Below are 21,535 nucleotides of genomic sequence, written 5' to 3'. Positions count from 1 at the left end.
ATCTATATATATATATATACATACATACAAACATATATATATATATTTATATTTATTTATTTATTTTTTTATTTATATATGTATTAAATTTCATTTAAATGACAATTTTAATTTAAATAATTACATTTAAATATCGCCCCTACTCTTAACTTTCTAAGGTTGTGTGACCACGGGCTGTCAAATCAGATCGTTGTTTGCGAATAGTTTGTGTTTCGACTCGCTAAGCAAACTGGTCGAACACGGACAAATTTTTTGCGCACAATATAAAAACAAACCGAACATGAACATGAGTATTTTAAAAGATCAGAACACGAGCAGAGCATGTGCTCGCACTAGCTCAACTCATTTACACCCGTAGGTTGGTCTCAAAGGCTAAGTACTAAAAAGCAACTTATTATGCTTTTTAATGATCAATTCAAAAGCTATCCAAAATATGCAAGTTGCAAAAGGGCAACCATTTTTTGTAAATTTAAACTTCAATGCATATTCTCTTCAAAAAACTAATTGTTTCGCCCCCTTCGAACTAGTATCTATCATAAAATCAGAAGTTGCATATACCATTTTTGAAGAATATGAGTCAACATCGACCTTAGACATTTGTGAGTATAATTGAGTTAGAGGATTCTTCTACATGTTCTTAGAATGTCCCCATGATCAACATCCATTATATTGGTGGAATTGCGCATTTTTTTAGTATAATTATTAATAATTTTTTTTTCTTGAGGCTACCTCTAAGCCTTCGTGTGTTAGAAAAACTACTTTGAAGATCATAAAAAATATAGTCCATAGACTCTTCCTTGAAAATCGAAAAGTGTTTTCCTTAGAAAAAGATATTCAAAATAGATGGGCGAGTTATTTTGACAAATGTTTTATTGAAGTTTCAAAAAATATGATTGACCTTGATGATTTTAATATCGTTAATAATAATAAAGTGTTTCATTTTTACTGTCGCATTAGTAAAAAGGAAGTTGAGGAGGTTTTAAAAAGAACTAAGGGTGGAAAGGTTGCAGGACCTGATAATATCCCAGTGGAAGTGTGGAAACATTAAGAGATTTGGGAGTTTCTTGGCTTACTAAACTCTTTAATATTATTTTAAAAGCTAAAAAGATGTCTAAGGAGTGTAAGAAGAGTATTTTGGTCCCCATTTTTAAGAATAAAGGGGATGCACATGAGTGTGCAAATTATAGAGGAATTAAGCTGATGTGACATACTTTAAAACTATAGAAGAGGGTAACTGAATATAGGTTAAGACATATTACAAAGATTTCTCACAATCAATTTGGATTTATATCGCGCAAGTTTACTATGGAAGCTATGACGAAGAAGTTCAGAGATAATAAGGAGGATCTACATATGATTTTTATTTATTTATAAAATACTTACGATAAGGTTCCAAGAGATATCATTTGGAGAGTTCTTAAGATGAAAGGTGTTGATATGACTTATATCAATGTCATAAAAGATATGTATATAAGAGCTGTTACTTGTGTTCAAATAGAAGGATGATTGACCATTTTTTCCTATTTATGTTGGTTTACATCAGGGATCAGCTTTAAGCCCATATATTTTTGTTTTAGTCATGGAGGGTCTTGCTAGACACTTACAGGAGGATGTACCTTAGTGTATGCTTTTTGATGATGATATCCTTCTCGTGGATAAGACAAGAGAAAAGCTCAGGAAAAACTTGAACTATGGAGGTCTACCTTAGAGTTTAAAGGCCTTCATTTGAGTGGAGCAAAAACTGAATACATGGAATGTAATTTTAGTAGTAGTAGCTCTAGTGACAGAAATGTAACTATGGGTGATCAAATTATTAAAAGGTGTGAACACTTTAAATATCTCTGGTCTATTGTTCAAAGTGATGGTGATATTGATGGGGATGTTATTAGTAAGATTCAAGTAGGTTGGTTGAAGTGGAGGAATGCTTCAGGCCTATTGTGTGATAGAAAAGTACCGCTTAAACTGAAAGGAAAAAAATTATAAAATGGTTGTGAGACCTGCAATGCTTTATGAAGTTGAATGTTGGCTTTTAAAAGAGAAGTATAAAACTAAGTTAAGTGTTGTTAAGATGAGAATAATTAGGTGGATGAGTGGATTTACACTTAGAGACAAAATGCTAAATGAATATATTCGTGATAGGGTTGGTGTAGCTTCGATGATGGACAAAATTAGAGAGAGTCGTCTTAAATTGTTTGATCACATTAAACGCCAACCATCTGATGATCTGATTAGAAGAGTAGATGTCTTAGATTCGAATTATGTTAAGAAAGATAGAGGTAGACCTAAGAAGACTTGGGCATATTGTATAAAAAATGATCTTAAGTTATTAGATTTAAATGAAAATATGACACTAAAGAGGACGCAACGGAAAAAAGTATTCATGTAGCCTACCCCACTTAGCGGGATAAAGGTTTTGTTGTTGTTGTTGTTAACTCGTCATTGAAACATTGAAATTATACTATCGTAAACCATGTGACATAATAGACACTATTTGATGTTGTTAAAGCAAAAACATTGATGCATGAAAGCATGTCACTTACTAATATCTGCAACTAGGGTTGCAAAAATTGACTCGACACGAGGGTTCGACTTGGCCCGAATATATTTCTTATCAGGTTTGGGTAAATAATCTTAACCTATTTAACTATTTCAGTTTGGATTGGGTTGACCCGCCAACCCAAAATTGACTTGTTAATTGAAATTGATTTGAAATTGACTTGCCAAATTGAAATTGACTAAAGTTGGACTCAGAATCGACCTGAATTTAACTCAAAATCGACATGAAGGGTCATTATGCCTTATGTTAAATGGGTTATATAGGTCAGCAGCTTGAAGGTGGGTCGGGTATGGAATCGACTTTCTAACCCGTTTAATATTCAGGTGTCATGTCATGTCAAACCTAAACCCGACCCTCAAACCCCTACTTGCAACTACATTTTTCTGATCAAATACCTAATTTCTATATTTTAGAATGCCCTTCCACTTCTGCTTTACATGTTTATTTATTGATAATAAAGCATTCATTTCTTATAGTTATCTTTTTGATTTACTCCTAATTACAAAAACTAATTCTCCTCTCCAATTTGATGAGATCTTCATTCTCTCAACCCTTTGTTCCAAGTAAATCTCTATAATCATGTACATCAAATAAGAAATTGACTTTCTTCTGACCTTTCAAATCTAAGAGTTAAATGATTCTAACAAGTTATGAAAGCTGCAGTTATTTTTAGTTCCAAACAAGAACTAATATTTTCAATAGTTTTACGGTAAATTGAGAAGTAAAGAATGAATTTAGCAGCTTAGTCTGTCTAATTCAATGACTTATGTATCATACTCATGCCTTTGTATGCATTTGCAGCTAACCACATAATCCTTTGAATATTATGACTATCCTAACAAAGATAATGCTTCTTGATTTTTTTACATAAATGACAAAGACATACTACATATTTTGCATCAAAGAATAAATTCATGATTGCCTCTCCTATATCCTTCTCCATATAAGAAATGAAAGATAATTGGTCAACCTCATGACAAAATGACTCCATGAAACCATCATGACTTTACTACCTTTGATTCAGACTCAACATGTGTAAAAGCAATGGTAAAATTTCTATTATTTTCATTATTTAAAGAATCTGCATATAGTAAGGCCCCAAAATATTTTAATTTCATGTGAAATGCATTAATTTCTAAATTATGTTTTGGGTGGTCTGCATGTAATTGCCCCAAAATTAAACTTTTTGTCAAAATAATTGTAATTTTTCTAAGAAGATATTTATACTATATTATGTTCTCTCAAGTTTTATGATTTTTCTTGTCATCTAATATAAATTTTCTCCCTATCTTCTCATCCCATGGCCATCATTTTTATATTTTAGTAAAGAACAAAATTTTAATTATTGTGGAACCAAACAAGAAATAAATGATAATATTAAAGCAACTAACAACTAATAAGAGACAAATGGCATCTCTTAGTAATCATAAGCTTTTGTTTTATTTGTTAACTTCAAAGTAATCGTATACTGATTTCATTGTTAAAGCGTTGGCGTTTGCTTTAATAAAATGTAGTCACGAACATGTGCTGGACTTATCTTGATTTTATTAAGTTTCTTTTTTAATAAAATACAATTCAAATTTTGTTTATAACTATATCTTACACAATTTTTTTTGTCTCTACTTTTATTTTTAGTGGTTAGATTTTAGGGGCATTTACATTGTACATCAACCAAATGTACAACAAGAATCGTAAGGACAATTCGTGGATGGGAAGACCTATCAAAGATCACCTAGGACCACATGCTCAGCCGACCAATCTCACGCATCGGGAAGATGGTACACCACAGATAGATAGGGGGTGGCTGCTTGGCTAGATGGTTGCCCGACTAAATGACCGTTTGGTTTTATGGACGCCTTATTAGATGAACGCTAAGCCTAATAGTTGCCCGACCATATCCACAGGCCCCACGGGCCATATTTATGTATATACTGAAATAACCTATCATAGCTACGTATTTTAGGGGTACAACAAGTAATTATATCTTGAACAATAAATAGGGGCTTCATGTTATGAATAAAGGTTATGCAAATTTATTGTTTGTTATTGTGCTATTGCTCCCCCTCTCTTTCTCACACACACCTTTTAGCACTCAATTTCTTAGCAGGTCTCCTAGATAGATTTAGATTCAATATCCTCAAAGGTGCAGTGAGGGCGAAACCATGACGTTGACAAACACAGGAGCACATCGATCACAGAGAGAAATATGCGACCAAAGAGTAGTAGCCAACATGGATCCTCCAAAAGTTGACATTGAGGAACACATGTAAAGAGTAATGCAGGAGATGAGAACTCAAATTATGGAGAAGGTGCCTGGCTAGATTGTCAAAGTCCTGAGGGTCATGATGCGACCCTAGCGTGTCTTGTTTTTCTGCTTGTTTTATGTCAATTTAAATATCTGGTACAGTGCAAAAACTCGACACGTCCCGAAATTACGCAGTAATTTATCTTTAAAAAATATGACCAATAACTTGATCTAATTTATATTAAGTAGTTAATTTACAAAATTGAAATGTTATAAAATATAGCAAATAATTTACACACTATAGGTCTACGCAAGTGCACGTATCTCTTCAAGTAATATAGGACTTTATGATTAAGTCCCAAATATCGATTCCACGAGGAAGCGAGGAATAATGTCTTTAGTCAAATTCTAGTCTACTACTATTAGTCCTTAGTTTGGAATGTTGATTAAAATGATATTTTATCTAACAACTACTCCTAAATGATAATGTTAAATGTAAGGATAATAACTATTCTTAAATGTAAATATTAATTCTAAAGATAACCCTTTTTGGATGAGTTGGTTTGGAGAATTTTAAGATGTTAAAAACTACTATTCTTATGTAGCGAATTGAATAATGTAAAGGAATGAGATACATTAAATATTGTATGTGCAAAATAGCAACAATTTGAATTCTCTAACCTGATTCATTGTTATAGAAAATCATTGGCTGATCTTAGGTTTAGTCCTGATCTTAGGTTTAGTTAGGTTTAGTCCCTAAATCCGTGGCTAGACTTGGAGGATTATTGCTCCCACTCCAGTGCTCCCACTTCCCTTCTCCTGAAGGCTAACTCTCGCTTTAGTTTTTAAACACTAAGATCGAATTGGGGATTTTTAGTTTGTCACCCTCGAAATCTTCAATTCTACACCCAACAATGTATATTTCCCTATTTATTTGCACTTAATCCCATGAACGAAATACTCTTTCATGGACTTAAATATAATTCTCACTCTATTGTAAAACTCATACTCCATTTCCCTGATCATATGTTTCACAACATATTTTAACAATTTAATTGGCCAAATCGAAAAGTAAATTAAGAGCGATGTTGAAAAACCATCATAATTTATAATTAAAACTTCTTCTAGCATGCATCCCAATATCCTAAACATGAATCCTACTCATTGCAAAAAAAAAGTAAAAGGAAAATAACGACATAATCTTCTCATGTCACTATTTCCAAAAAGGAAGAAAGAGTAAGAGAAACACATCACAAAGCACAAAGAAAACACAACAAAAAATTTCATTAAATCAAAATAAATCTACTAGATAAGTGTTTACAAAATTATAAGATAATGAAGAACACAATACATAGTTTTTTTCCCTTAAAAGAAAGATGAAAATCTCTCCCACAAAGTCTCTTGCTGATCCATGCAATGCTATAACATTCCCTTACAGATTCTCTCAAAATCCCCTCACCAATCTCTCCAAAAAGGTAGAAATCTATATTTTACTCTTATTTTAAGATCTCTAAACATTCTCCACATTTTTTCACTCACACACACCACTTTTTCTGACATAAAAGCACTCTATTATAGTGTAGGGACGAATTTTCCAAAAGATGCCTCAAGCAACTTTCCAAAAAGCATCCAAATACATTGAATCTTCTAGAAATTCACCGAGGATTGCATCCAAACCATCTCGGGCGCTGTCGACGTCGTTTTGGCATCGCTTTCTGCACTCTAGCACTGTCGGCGCCGGTTCTGGCGTCGTCGGCGCCCACCCTACGTAGCTCCACCATTTTGCTTTGTTTTGCTCCGTTTTAGCTTTGTTTCGCCTTGTTTTAGTTGCATTGCATTTTTAACAGATATACCTACAAAATAAGCATAAAAACAACATTCCTTTAAAGTGTAATTTCATTCAAAAATGTGTGAGAAGTGTATAAGTGATTAAGTATAGAAAGATATATCGAAATGTGTCAGGACATAATTTTCTTTCTTGCTCATTCTTGCTCCAAATTGCACCGTTTTTCCTTCTATTTTTTTCCAAAACTCCATTTCTTGTCCATGAAACAGTTTTTCCTTCTATTTTTTTCCAAAACTCCATTTCTTGTCCATGAAACAAAAAATATGCAAATAAATTCTTTTAAAGTGTAATATCATTAAAAATTATTAAAATTGAGCAATAAAACATATATAAAAAAGTAGTCATTTTTTAGGCGTATCAGGTCATCATAGTTATGGTAGAAAATTGGACCCCACAAGGAGGTGGCGCCAATGCACGACGGCAGGAGGGTGAACTACCATCTTGAGGGGGCCGACGACTCGTAGTACCAAGAGTGCAGGATCCACACATGTGGAATGACAACACTTAGGGTGTATTGAGGTGCCACACCACCCAGAAAACACTTTTCTACCTCCAAATCTATGAAACGGAGTGCCCAAAAAAATTTAAATTGTCAAACTTTGAAGCTTACATGAGACGTTCAGACCCCAACAACCATATAACTACATTTGAGTCTGTCGTGTGCCTGCTCAAAATCTAACGCATTCAAGTGTCGTCTATTCCTTACCACTTTGAGGCAGTCACGCTTGAAGTGGTTCCATGCACTTCTGACTGAGTGCTGGTTTCAATAGATTGTTCTTATCGTAGTTTGTTAATGCCCATAAACCCATGAAGAGCCTACAGTCCTTATGGCAACTCAAGCAAGGTGAGTAAGATAATCTACACAGATTCATTGCACTCTTCCAGAGAAAAATGCTATGGGTCAAATACCTCAAAGTCAACAACGGCGTAGCTGCCTTGAAGAAAGCCTTGAGGTCTGACACGTTTTCTTACGACCTTAGCATTAATGAACCTAAGATTTGACCGAGCTATTGAGAGAGCTAACAAGCACATAATAACGGAGGAGAGCACCCCCAAACAAGAACTAGAAAGGCACCATGCCCACAATATAACTCCCTCTAGCAGTAGGTCGAAACCAAGGGAGGAGCATAGAGCACTCATCTGACACCTTTTCAAGGACGACTAATCCTCTCATGATGGTGGAATGACATGAAAAAACAAACAACATGGTGGCAAAGCGAGGAGTCAAGACTCGCGATCGACCCAGTATTATGAGAGGTCGGTGTCGCGTTATGAATAACAATACGAAGATTATGAGGGATTGCAAGCTACCCCTCTAATTGTGTTAATGATGAAAATTGTAGATGCCATCCAGTACAAGGAGTACTCAAGGAACCATCAACAATGAGAGCCAAGGGTTTTCTCCTAGATGTGAGGAAATACTGTAAGTATCACCATGGACATGACTACGCATAGAGGAATGTGGGAACCTCTGGAGTCTCATCAAGGAGTTGATGAAGGAGGCAAAGCTGAAGGAGTTTGTAGCATAGCGACACTCGAGTTAAACACACAGGAAGGCGAAGCGCTAGAGGCCTTGTCCGAGCCCGTCAGAACGAACGTCTTCCAAGTGGCTGGGATAGTCCCGGCCATACTCAGAGGAACAGATGCCCCCCAACGAGGCTCCCTGAAAAGGACTAGGGAAGGAGAGTTGTGCAACCAAACATCCATGCAGAAAAGAGGCGGTTGTCCTCCCATCATGTTCACAGTCGAAGATCCTCCCTAATGGGGAAACCCCTATGATGAGGCTATAGTGGTTACGAGGATAATTAGTAAATATTAAGTCGGGAGTATCCTCATCTACACTAGCAACTCTGTGAACATTTTGTTCATGTCAGTGTTCGATAAGCTTAATCTTTTGGCCGATCGGTTGGTAACACCGACTGACCCACTTTTTTATTTTTCTGGTAAAGAATGGAGGTGTTGGGTGTAATGCAATTGGGGGGTCACCTGGGAGAAGGAGAGAAGAAGTTCACAAAGACAGTAGATTTCACTCAATTTACAAAACCATTTTTGTCCCCCAGATATTAAATCGCTTCAGAGCCTTGATGTCCACTTACCACGTTGCAGTCAAGTTCCGAGGAGACGGCAAAATAATCACTATCAGAGGTGATTTGGAGCAATCTCGAGTATGCTACCTCCGGGCGGTCAGGAGCATGGAGCATGAACTACTTAACTTGCACAACAGAAAGGAGGGCAGCCTCGAGATCAGTGAGCCAGCGATAAGATCCTAGTTAGTGAAGACAAACCTGGTAAATCATTCCTAATAGGTGATAGCTTCGATGAAGGACACCAAGAGCTTCTAATTTGAACGCTTCAAGACCATTACAATGTCTTTGCTTGTTTGTGACGGAGATTCTTGGGATATCAATAGATATTTCCTGCCAAAGATTGAAAATGAGCTCCACAGCTCGATCGATTAAGCAGAAGGCAAGGAACTTAGTCACCGCGTTGGCTAGGCCTATCAGCGAAGAGGTGTTGAAGTTGCAAGAGGGAAAATACATCTGAAAGGTCTAGTACCTCACCTGGATCTCAAGGGTGGTCATGGTCCAGAAGGTCGATGGGTAGTAGAAGATGTGTGTCGACTTGATCAACTTAAGTTTCTGCCCACTACCAACGATTGACACTCTAGTAGACACAATTCTTTTATTCCTACCATTCTCTTAATCATCACAAGAGAAAAGTAAAAAGACTACTCACAAAGCATGGAGAAAACTCCACAAAATATCTTTGAAACAAAGCAAATCCACTGTAATTGTGATTACAGAAAATACAATGCAAAAGAGTACAGAATACTTAACTTTTTCCCTTTACAAAGTGCTGGAAATGCCTCCCCAAATGATCTCCCAATCCTCACTGCAATGATGAATGTCTTCCCTCCAATACAACTCACAAATCTCACCAAAATATCTAAGTAAACTTACCTCAATCTTCCCTACAACAAACCCTACCTTATTATCCTCCCCAAATATGAAAAGACTTTGCAAAAACTCTCTTAAAACCTCTGTTACATCTGCCAAATAACTTCCCATGTAGTGGGGAAAATTGCTAAAAACTATCTAGCAGTTGCTGGCGCCAAGACGCCAATCTCTCTGTCTGCATGATTGAACATGGGCGCCTAGGCGCCTAAGAAGGCTGTGCCAAGGCGCTTGGTAGGAGCGCTTAGGCGCCCAATGGTTGGCGCCTAGGTGTCAGTCTCTTGGGCAGCAGTTGCTGGCGCCAAGACGCCAACCTCTCTGTCTGCATGATTGAACATGGGCGCCTAGGTGCCTAAGAAGGCTGTGCCAAGGCACTTGGTAGGAGCGCGTAGGTGCCCAATGGTTGGCGCCTAGGTGTCAGTCTCTTGGGTCACCTTTTGCTCCACATCATCTCCACTTCACTCCATTTCTCTCCCCTTTTGTTTCACTTCTACTACCTGCTATACTTGTAAGAAAAAAAATATCATTCTTTAAAGTGCAATTTCAACCGTAAAAATGTACAATGCATATAGGAAATTAATCATACTTTTCTACACATCAACAAATCGCAACTAGGTTTCTGCCCTAAAGACACATGTTATGATGAGAGAAAGAGGAGTACTTAGAAGAATTGAGGGAGGAATTTCAACTATTGAAGAAGGGTAATGATGATTTTTTGAGCTATGAATGGCACTTACCCCCTGCAGTTTTGGATTTCCCCGCAAATAGACATCCACAAAACGATTCTAATACGCGAGCTCCCAAACACTGAATTTCACATTTCAAAGACGAGAAGGACGACACACAATAGAAACAGAGATGCAAATACTGATCACGAGGAAAAAATATTGCATACGGACACCGCATGCATGCATAGATGCATGCTGTGTCTGATCTATATCTTAGATCACGGTGATCTACGGTGAGTATGTATTTTAGTGAGCCTCACTTTAAAATTTGATTGCATCCTCACCGCAGATTACCGTGATCTACGGTGTAGATCGGACACCGCATGCAATAATTTTTCGATCACGTGAAAGCACAGATCCTCTAGCCAGTGTGAGATGCAAGATAGGAGGTGGGCCCATAATTTCTTTTTTAATTTTGGCCGGTTAAATAGATAGTTGAAGCTGGACATTGGGTTGTTCCCTTAAATATTCGTTCAGCTCGCAGAACGAGTTAAGAGGGAGGAGAGAAATGGGGGGATTCATCGAAGGAAGCCTCGCGGAAGCAAAGCTCATCGGCGATGAGGTCTTCCCGAAGACGCTACTCCCGGCGGCTGCCTCCAAGGTAGACCTGGCCAAGTCGGTTGTCGCCGAACGCGAGTTCCTCGTAGCCACACTTCGCCGGCATCGAGCGCTGCTCTTCCGCGGCTTCAAAGTGACCTCTATGGAGGACTTCGAACGCGTGGTGGAAGCCTTCGACTGGGAACCCTACCAAATGATTTTGGGGACTACCACTCGTTCTAAGCTCTCCGAACGCATCTACACCGCCAACGAGGCTTCAACGGACTTGTTCATCAACTTTCACCACGAGTTGCCCCTGGTTCCTTCCCCTCCCAATGCTTCTCTCTCGCTCGCTTTCATAATGTTTTCTTTCTAAATTTAATAAAAGATTAGTCCATTAAAACACTCTTAGATTTAATAAATTGCATAGATTCCTAGGAAAATTTGGGTCATGACAGCTATGATTTGTCTGATTATTTATTTTACGATTTAAATAAATGCTGCAATTAATCATAACAGAATTGAAGCAGAGTTCATGAAAACAACTCTCTGATCTTTTGTTTGCGGGGATCATTTAAACTAAATCTTGCTTAAATTCTGTCAAAATAGGATACTAAATATCTCTGTGTGCTGTAATGATTGTATCTCACGGCGATTGGACCCTAATCAAGGTCTGCTGAATCTTAACTCATAACTTTGACCTTATGTTTTAGATCTGGTTATAAAAATAGCTTCATCTGATCCTAATTTGAATAAGATCTTGCTTAATTTGAAATCGTTCAATCAATCCGGCTAGTGTTGTTTTTGGCTATAATAATTAGAGTTATATAGTAATAGTCTGAAGTCAACTAAATATCTACTTGATTTTAAAACAAAAATGACGGCTTCTTCTTGTACAAATTGACTAAATGTGATTCAATACTCAGCTATCAAATTTAAATCTTTATTTTGAATATTAACCGTTAAATAATCAGCAGCGTCCGAAGGTGCCATCCAAGATATTCTTCTACTGCATTCAGCCGTCGCCGGAGGGAGGGGAAACATCGATAGTCGCGAGTGATGTGATCGTTGAGAAGATGGAGGAGAGGATGCCAGATTTTATGGCGAAGGTGAAGGAGGTTGGATTAATTCATGGCAACAAAACGGCAACTGACGCAGAAGTTGGAACCCAATCCATATTTAACAGGAGTTGGAAAGCCTCTCTGGGCAGCGACGATGAGGTGGAGGCTGAGAAAAGGTGCGCACTGCTTTTGATCGATTGCCTTTTTTGCAATCATTTAGAATAGAAAATTTGATTGTTACAATTTATACTTTAAACTGAAGGAGAATTTTGATTTTATTAAGCATATAATGCCGCTATTTTAATTCTTGACAAAAAGATATACTGTGGATTTCACTAGCTGCAACTAATATTGATTTGCAAATTAAAGAGTCGAATAAAATTTACTTCAAAATGATGTAAAAATTAATCTTAATGTTGAATCCAAATTTATACGGGAGACATACCCAAGTAATAGAGTATAGGGAACCAATGGAGAAAGAGAGAGAGAGACGAGTGCATAGTGACTCGCCCCTCTCGGGCAAACTGGGTATTTCCGAGCTATTGTGACCTATTTTATATCATTGAAAATCCAGGTTGCAAAAAGGGAAAGACCCCCACAAAAAATTTTTAAAAAAAACCTCTAATATATGATATGATCTCTTATTTATTGGAGATAAAAGGATAATATGTAAAATTATATGTTTTACCCTTGCTTTGGAGGGGGTGGTATAAAATATTTTAGTCTTCTTACAGGTCCGAGCTTAACGCTCGATAGCCATTGGGTCGGTAGGCTAAAACGGCTTCGGTCAGCTCATATTCAGGATAACCGATCAGCTTTTAATTGGGGTGGCTGACCGACTCTTAATCGGGATGGTTGGTCGACTCTTGATCAGGATGACAGACTGACACTTGATCAGGATGGCAGACCAACTCTTGATCGGGGTGGTTGGCTGGCTCCTAAATAGGATGGCCGGCCGGCTCTTAATTGATTATTGACCATTGATGTCATTTTGGGGAGCTTTTAAAGAGCTTCTGATTGTGTTGCTATGGTTACGGTGTTGGAGTTAGATTTTGGTTCGACTATTTTTTTCATGTCGGTCGGTAATCTACCTCCTTAATCATTATGGACAAACATTTTTTCTCTTGTAGCTTGGTTAATTTTGGGCCTTCAAGGCTCTTGGCTTGGTTTGCTAACGCCCGGGCCTTGAAGGATCCTTCATTTGTTCTCCTTAATTTGACTATTAAATTACCTCAGGGTTCGTACTGACATATTTTTTATGTACATATTTAGTTTGTTGATTCTATTGCTTCTGAAAGTGACAATAATTACAAGAATAAGAGAATTTTTAATGCAAAAATAAGTCTTAATTATCGTATTTAAAGATTCAATAAGTAAACTCCATGGATTTTTATGGTCATGACCTTTATAAATAGGGCGTGATAGACTATCTTCAGCACTCTGCGTATCTTTCCTAGGAAACGCCAAACTCTGTAAATATTCTTTTGGAGAAAAGGTCGAATCCCTCGACCAAACTTGTGGATTGGGAAAAAATGTTGGCCGCCCTCTGGATGAAGAAGCAGTGACGCCCAGAGGTCAGCTGAAGAAGAAACGATAGAAGAAACTTGCCAAGAAGTCGAAGCTATCCATGCAGATGGATCAAGAGTGGTCATCTGACTCAATCCGAGAGGTCCCAAAGAAAGGTCGAGATAGTGCTAGAAAGGAGTTCGATGGTTTGGGAACTGGTTCGTCGGCTAAGAATTTTGTCATAGTCTTTGGTCGACAAACTGATCGGGCCGCTCTAGAAGCTGTTGGTACCCATTGATCGGGCGCATTGCAAGGAGGCAGCAATGTTCTGCAACCACTGAATGAGGTTGTAGTCTCAGTCACTTGGTTCAAGAAGGAGAGAATCCTAGGTATGAGTGTTTTTTCTTGTTTTATGATCTTAAGATTTTTCTTTTATCTTTTTTCTTTCTTGTGTTTATCTTTTGAAAAAGTCGAGGATGTGTGGATCGAAAGCTTGCCTCTTACTGGTGTTGGCCCATACCTGACTACAACGTCAGTTCTTACACACCAGGTGCCGACCAAGAGTGAAAAGAACATGATCTGCTGCCTGACCAACCTTGTTGGGATCTACGAGTGAATGCCAGGGAGGTAAGATGTCTTCGAGGATGTTTGCTCAATGTCTGGATGAAGTAGATATTTCTCTGGCTCGGATGGCTGAGCTTAAGTGAGAGGAGGATCTACTTGAGGTACTAGTTCATCTGGAGGAAATGCAGGGGGTAACATTGGCTCTCCGTTGGGAGATGTATGAAATCCATGAAGAGGACTTCGTACATAGGGCCAATGCTGAAGTAGATCGGGCGAGTCAGTTCAAACTTAGGGGCAAATACTATATAGAAGGTTTCTTAGGAAGGGTCTTGTCTTAGCTGAGGTAGCGACGACCAATTTGTAAAATACATTCTGTTAGACTAGAGTCTGAATGTAGCATATACTATTTTTTGGAATAAAATTCTATTTTTTAGTTTTCAAATTGTGTTGACTTGATGTTTCTTCTTCGAAATTGACATGTGACATTTTCTCTTCCGTCGTGTTCCTACACATTAGGGCTGCGTGTTTTTTTTTTTTTGCGCTTACGTTGTGTTCTTCTCTTTCTCTATTTTACTTTTGTATGGCTTCGTCTATTTGTTTGCTTTTTTCCTTTATTTTTTCGATGGCTCCAAAGCGTGCTCCACAAAATTTTGGGTTAGTAGTTGCGATCGAGCCGTCCATTTTATCTTCTTCAGAAGTGGCATCGATGGAGGAGGCTTTCATCTTCGACCTGAACATAAAGCTCCAAGCGGCCCAGAGTGATGAGAGGGCAATAGATTGGTTTGGCGATGATTTGGTTATTTACTGGGATCAATTCAAGTATGGCTTGAGGCTACCGCTTTGTCACGAGTTCTGGGCAGCTTTTAACTGGTATGGAGTTATTATGGCTCAAAATTGATTTTCTGTTGTCTCATGGGGATTCCTTGGTTGACATATCTCCCTACCCACATGGTTTTGTTTTGAGTGAAAGCCAATGGTTACGTTTATTTCAACATGCTTGGTAGGTTCTAATTTTCGGGTTTAGAATACAAGGTGAAGAACTTGAAACTGAAGTTGTTTATTGGCTCATCTTCCTCAAGCTGAGCAATTAGGTCTATTTCGATCGGAGACATCTTTAAGAGGAAGAAGGGGTCAGACTACTCTCACATTGAAGACTCTAGAATCGAAGGGCAGTTTTTGTTAGTTCGTCAATATACTGATCCTGAGACTGTCAATAGGGCCCTCTTTTTGAACGTATTCGATAGGATGACAGACAAAATGTAGGATGCCTCTGATGCTGAGGGGATGAAGCTGACGGAGGTAGTCGCTCTGCCAGGATGAAGGAGAAAGCTGCGGATTGGGTGAAGTTGTTTTCTGCCTATAAGGTTGTGGTTAGCAAGGAGAAATCGATGGGAGTTCACGACGAAGGAACATTCATCAGAGGTTTTGGCTTTATTTTTTTTTTTCATTTTTTAAATTACAGTGGCAATCCATAAAGTATTCACCAGTGAATTGATTATTCTAGAGAGAAGACCTTCGGTTTTCATTAACACCTATTTGTTGGGTGCATATCCTTCAAACGCGCTTCAGTAAGAGCCTGAAGAGATATTTGGTCACTCGGAAGAGAGCGAAGCTGAGGAAGATGCTTCAGCAGAAAGGGCAAAAATTGGATCGACTACATCTCAACTTGGTACCACAACCTTCATAGTTCTATCTGCTCAAAGTGGAGTTGTCAAACTTCTTCTTTTGCATGGACCGAGTCAGGGTTTGACCCTAAGTCAGCGTCTTAGGAGGAGGATGTGCGCCATTGAGAAAGAAAGGAACCTACCTTTGGATAAACTCCTCTGCTTTCTCCCTTCTTTCAAAAAAGAAGGAAAGGTTCTTCGATTAGTTGGGTTCCCTCTCAAGGAGAGGGGGTGCAAGCATGGGCTAGCTCCGACGGGAGATACACTATGATCGCTCGGGAGGCAGATTGGTATACCAACTCTCCATCGACAAATGACTATTCATCTGCTTTCATGTTGGTTATATAGTCTGGGGCCTTTTCTAAGTCTCTTAGGGCTCTCGAGCGTTCGGAACTTTATCGCTATCACATTAACACCTGAGAGGCTTCTCACTGCCAATCAAGGACTTATGACTGAGCAGAATAAAAAAGTGGGTCGCTACCACATGAGAAATTATGGTGAAGAAAAACAGGAATCGACACAAATCCAGAAGAAAACAGAGAAGTAACGAGGTTCGACAAAGATGCCCGCGTCCTCGGGAGCAGAGCAACAAATTTCACTATTTTAGAGGAATCCAGTACATACCCATAGGGTTACACATCATATATATAGATAAAACACACAGATAAAATTACTAACGCTCCCTCGCTCCCCCCAACCCACTAAATTCCAAGAGACGCTCCTCTTCATTCCAGGAAACACATCTCTTCATTCAAAGAGACTCCAAAATCTGGTATATGAGCCATACCTAACAAATCTCCACCTTGGCGAATATCCAATCCCTTAGGAGAAATACATATACAAAAAAAATCTCCACCTTGACGAATATCGAGCCCCTTATGAGATATACATATCATTAACAAATCTCCACCTTGGTGAATATCCAACCCCTAGGAGAAATAAAAAAATGTCATGGAGTTTCTTACGCTGAAGTGGGTTGGGTAACCATGCCGTCTAACAATTGCAAACATTCAACAAATTCAAGCAATACAAGAACTTGTTGATAGTCCCTTGCTTGATCAACCTACCTGCTGCATTTTCATCATATGATTCAACAGAGTGAACTCCACCTACAACTGTACTCTTCAACAGTTTATAGATATTACCTACAGTGATCTTTCTTTTCATCACACTCAATGCACCTTTAACAATTCTGATGGTTTTTTTATTCTCATCTGCCTTAAGAATAAAATCATTTCTGTGTAAAGTGCCTAAGGAAATTAAATTTTTCTTCAAATCTGGAATATGTCTTACATCACATAATGTTCTGACAGTGCCATCATACATCTTAATTCTGACTTTGCCAATGCCAACAATATTGTAACATCTATCATCATCCTAATAGACTGAACCAGAATCAGACAGAATCAGATAATTGTATGAAGTAAACCATTCCCTGTTAGGTGTTATGTGATAAGAACATCCTGAATAAAAAATCCATGCATCATTCAACTGAGTTGTTGTAACTGAAAGAGCATCACCATCACTGTAATCTGAATTATCACTCTGCACCATATTCACAGACTTGGAAGGTACATCAAGTTTCTCATCAAATTGCTTCTTGAGCTTTGGACAATCTCTCTTCATATGTCTCGACTTCTTGCACTTATAACAATAAATCGTCTTCCTGTCTTTAGGCTTTGACCTGGAATTTTGCATTCCATAACTCTCCTTCTCTTCCTTCCTTCCATGATCCTGCTTACCCTTAACATATAAACTGTCGCCATGAGAGCTTTCCTCTGCATTCTGCTTTCGCTGGTTGTGAGCCAACAATGCTATAGTATTCTCATCAGCTTTGATAGTTTCTTTCTCATATGTCAGAGTAGTCACCAGTTCATAAGAAGAAGACAATGAAAACAACAGAATCATTGCTCGGTCTTCATCTTCAATACTCACATCAAATCGTGTCAGATCTGTGATTATTTGATTGAAAGCATTCAAATGTTGCGCTAGATCAGTGTCTGCCTGCATTTTCAGCCCATACAGTGTTTGCTTCAGATACAATTTATTCGTCAGAGATTTGGACATAAACTGAGATTTCAATTTCTTCTATACTTCTCCTAGAGATTTCAGATTCATAACATGATAGATAATCTCATATGCCAGACATAAACGTATGGTACCTGCCACTCGTAGTTGCAATTCTTCCTAATCTTCATCTTTCATATTATCAGGTTTCGTAGCCTGCAAAGCTTTCAAAATTCCTTGTTGTGCCAAAAAATCTTTCACCATTGTTTGCCACAATCTGAAGTTTCCGGTTCCATCAAACTTCACTATCTCAAATTTTGCACCAGACATTGCTATTTGAAAGTAATCCTGCAACAAAATTTTTCTACCTTGTGTCGAAACAAAAAACACACCGCAAATAAATTTAAAGAAATCTAAAATTTTCTTCGTCAATTGCAGCAATTTTCCTGCAATTCTGTTGTGATTTGTGAATCAAAATTTTCACACAAACCATTTTTCCTATTCGCGTCAACACCTCGCCTAAACTGCTGTCCCTGCTGTCCCGCGAGCGAAACCCTTTGCGAAATACCTCCGCGAAAACACTATTAACGAATAATCGTGCTTTCTCGCTTCTCCTGCACCTTGTTGAACTCCATCTGTCGCAACTCCTCCCGCGATAAATTTACTCCACTAAACTCCTCTGTTCGGAAACGCTATTGTTCGCGGTAACTACATGCGAACTCCTGTTCACCAACTCCACCTCGCCGAATTCCGCGAATTGTGAACTTTCGCGCCTCGAAGCCCCACTGGATGTCGGTTCGTCGTAGGAGTCTGGATGCGCAAACTCCACCTCACCGAACTCCTTCCCTTGTCGCGATCCTCCGAACGCTGGCACGCGAAACTTCTGCCTCAAACCGCCACTCAAGTCGCGCCTACTGCAGCCAATCCCACGACAGAGAGTTTGAATCCCTTCTACTGTCGCACGAAGAAGCCCTGTTGCAGAAGAACTGTGTCGACCTTCTCCTCTACCGCAATTCTCCTATGTCGCCCCAATTTGCTCGCAGACCATTGCGAGCCTTTTTGCTCGAGTTCGCTGAATTCGCCTATGTCGCGCGAACTCCAAATTTTTTGCTCGAATCTGCCGCAATTCGAACCACGATTACTTCTGCAGCGATTCGCCCCTTCGTCTGCGAACTCCGCTCGCCTGGTTGCTCGAAGAAGCCTATCCTGATCACTCCTGTTGCGAAGTACCGCTAGTCGCAAATCTTCGCCTGGTCGCGGGAACAACTCACGACCTCCTCGTCGAACTTCAACTGGTCACAACAGAAGCTCTCTGAATGCCGCGATTCGCTAATCCCTTTCTTGCACTTCCTGCGCCGAACCATCGAAGTCTGTCCGAAGCTCTAATCGCTTCTTTGTCTCGCTGAAACTGTCGCAAACTGCAACCTCGTCTGTTCGCACGTCCCCTGCGCGAACTTTCTGTTCACGCCGAAGAAGCTCAGAACCGCGATTCGAATTGTCGCGAATCGAAAAACCTTCACCGAAGTCGTCAAAGCTTGTTGAAAACCACCCAAACTTCTCATGCCAAATTCTCAAATCGTTCTTCTTACTTCCTGCTCCGCCAAAATTTTCTTCAGTGCCCTAGAACCTTGCTCTGATACCAATTGTTGAGAAATTATGGCGAAGAAAAACAGGAATTGACACAAATCCAGAAGAACACACAAAGATGTAACAAGGTTCGGCAAAGATGCCTACGTCCTCGGTAGCAGAGCGGCGAATTTCACTATTTCAAAGGAATCCAATACATACCTATTGGATTACACATCATATATATAGATAAAACACACAAATAAAATTACTAACACGCTCTCTCTCTCCCCAACCCACTAAATTCCAAGAGACGCACCTCTTCATTCCAGGAGACACACCTCTTCATTCTAAGAGACTCCAAATTCTGGTATATGAACCGTACCTAACACCATAGAGATGATAAAGACTTGGCCTCTTTGGGGAAGAAAGCAGAAAAGTGAGCAATTGTAGCTGAGAGGAGAGGGAGCCAAGGTTGAGATTGCCAGTCTGTCTTGAGTTCTTATTGGTTGCCCAACAGGAATATCATGTGCTGAAGGAAAAGATGGCGGCCATGAAATCTGTGTAAGAGATCTTCGATATGCTTCCTTCCCATCAATGACAGAAGAAAGTCCTGAATGAGTAGCTCCAAGTCGGTTCCATCACAGTGACTGACTTATTCGTCATGTCTAAACTTTTGGATCCCAAGTTTGCAGACTTGGAGCAATTTCTTACGCTCTATACGAGCTCGGAGGGATCCATAGAAGAATACTTAGATGCTGAGGTCGATAGAGTGGCTATTTGGATTGGAAAAGTCTGGATGATTGGTGAGAGCATGGTAAATGTTTTGAATGCAGGAGTGACATCAAATTAATTCATAAAGTCAAAGTTAAACTAGAAACCCAAATTAATTCATATATTAACAAATGAACGCCTAATGATTAAAATCAATTATAGCATTTATTGCAGCATAATGAAGTTTTTTTTTTAAATTTGTTTAGAATATGCCTGATTTTTTGTAATCAATGCTGAAGTTAGCTATATATATTTAAGTTATTTTTTCAATTTAGACCTTAATAAAAAAATATTTAAATAATTATAGTGTTTATTTAATTTACCACCTGAATAGACTTAGTTAGACATAAATCTTAATTTCATAATCCACAAACTTTCATAATCCACATACTTTCTTTTATATATATATATATATATATATATATACATGCATATCACAGAATTCTTATACATTTACATATCTAGTAACTAAATATTTATAATAACATGTATAGTGTTCAAATTTTTAAATATACACAAAATATTATTATTATTATTATCATTATTAACTTTTTTAAAATAAAGCACATTTCTTCATGCACAAGCTATAAGTGTTATGTATATAAATATCAAGCTTTAGGTGGCAGACATGTAAATACAAAGAAATTATGTAGCATGTATGTAAATTTCTCTATATTTTTTATATTTACAAGTGTGTTTAACTCACTAAATTCGTGAACAGGGCCAAAGAGACGCTTTCTTGCAGCGCAGTTAACTTCTTCAGTGATGGAAGTGCAGAGTTAGTTTTTGGACCCTTAAATCCGGTTGTTGAACGCGAGGGGAAGCGGGCATGGATTATCCCAATTCATGGCTACACTGACGATAAAGATATGGCTTCCAATAAATTTGGTGATGGAAATGCTTTTCCTTCGGAAGTGTTTGGCATTTACGAGCAGCTTTTGGAAGAGAACTGCGTCGACATCAAATGGCAGAAAGGCGATGTTTTGCTTCTCGATAACTACGTCGTACAGCATGCAAGAAGGCCGGGAAAGCCACCACGACGTCTGCTTACGTCTATTTGCAACTGATTTTAATGCAGCGTTTGAATAACTCTTCCATTATCTTTGAAAAATCTTATTGCGAGTTACGTGCGATGAATTTTAGTTGTTTGGTTGATTTCCGAGCGTTCAGTCTTATGGCTATATTTAAAGTTTCGCTTTTTAAGAGCCTTACGATAACAGTTTTTTTTATCTTTTATGAGTTGAGACAACTTATGCGGAATAATTATTTTCTTGTGATTGTATTTAGAGGCATATACACATGTACTACCCATATCTTTCATATCTCTTGAATCTTGATTTGTCTGTGAATCACACTTCGTTGAATAGAGCTAGTCAGGAGAGAGAGAGAGAGAGGGATAGGGGGAGGGACATAAGTGGATAATAATGAACAGTAATATGTCATATCTATCGTTTTCATTCTCATAAAATGAACTCTCTATTTAAATGGGAGAATGAACAATATAGTGATATTACATGGTATTCTAG

At 38.4% G+C, this 21,535-nt stretch overlaps 1 protein-coding gene across 1 annotated transcript; it reads left to right on the top strand.

The window, feature by feature from the left end:
* Positions 1-10,796: 10,796 nt before the first annotated feature.
* On the top strand, positions 10,797-21,301 carry LOC110021281 (clavaminate synthase-like protein At3g21360). Its single transcript, XM_020719720.1, has 3 exons — positions 10,797-11,186; positions 11,845-12,104; positions 20,731-21,301. The coding sequence occupies exons 1-3, from the start codon at positions 10,839-10,841 to the stop codon at positions 21,074-21,076; spliced, it is 954 nt and encodes a 317-aa protein (XP_020575379.1). The 5' UTR covers positions 10,797-10,838; the 3' UTR covers positions 21,077-21,301.
* Positions 21,302-21,535: the final 234 nt, after the last annotated feature.

This window comes from Phalaenopsis equestris, unplaced genomic scaffold (genome assembly GCF_001263595.1).
Source record: "Phalaenopsis equestris unplaced genomic scaffold, ASM126359v1 Scaffold000129, whole genome shotgun sequence".
Classification (NCBI taxonomy): Eukaryota; Viridiplantae; Streptophyta; class Magnoliopsida; order Asparagales; family Orchidaceae; genus Phalaenopsis; species Phalaenopsis equestris.
This window is presented reverse-complemented; position numbering and strand designations above follow the sequence as displayed.

Coding starts and splice junctions, on each gene's coding strand:
- LOC110021281 (XM_020719720.1), top strand. CDS start 10,839: ATGGGGGGATTCATCGAAGGAAGCCTCGCGGAAGCAAAGCTCATCGGC. Junction 11,187..11,844: donor TTCACCACGAGTTGCCCCTG/GTTCCTTCCCCT, acceptor AATAATCAGCAG/CGTCCGAAGGTGCCATCCAA. Junction 12,105..20,730: donor GAGGTGGAGGCTGAGAAAAG/GTGCGCACTGCT, acceptor ATTCGTGAACAG/GGCCAAAGAGACGCTTTCTT.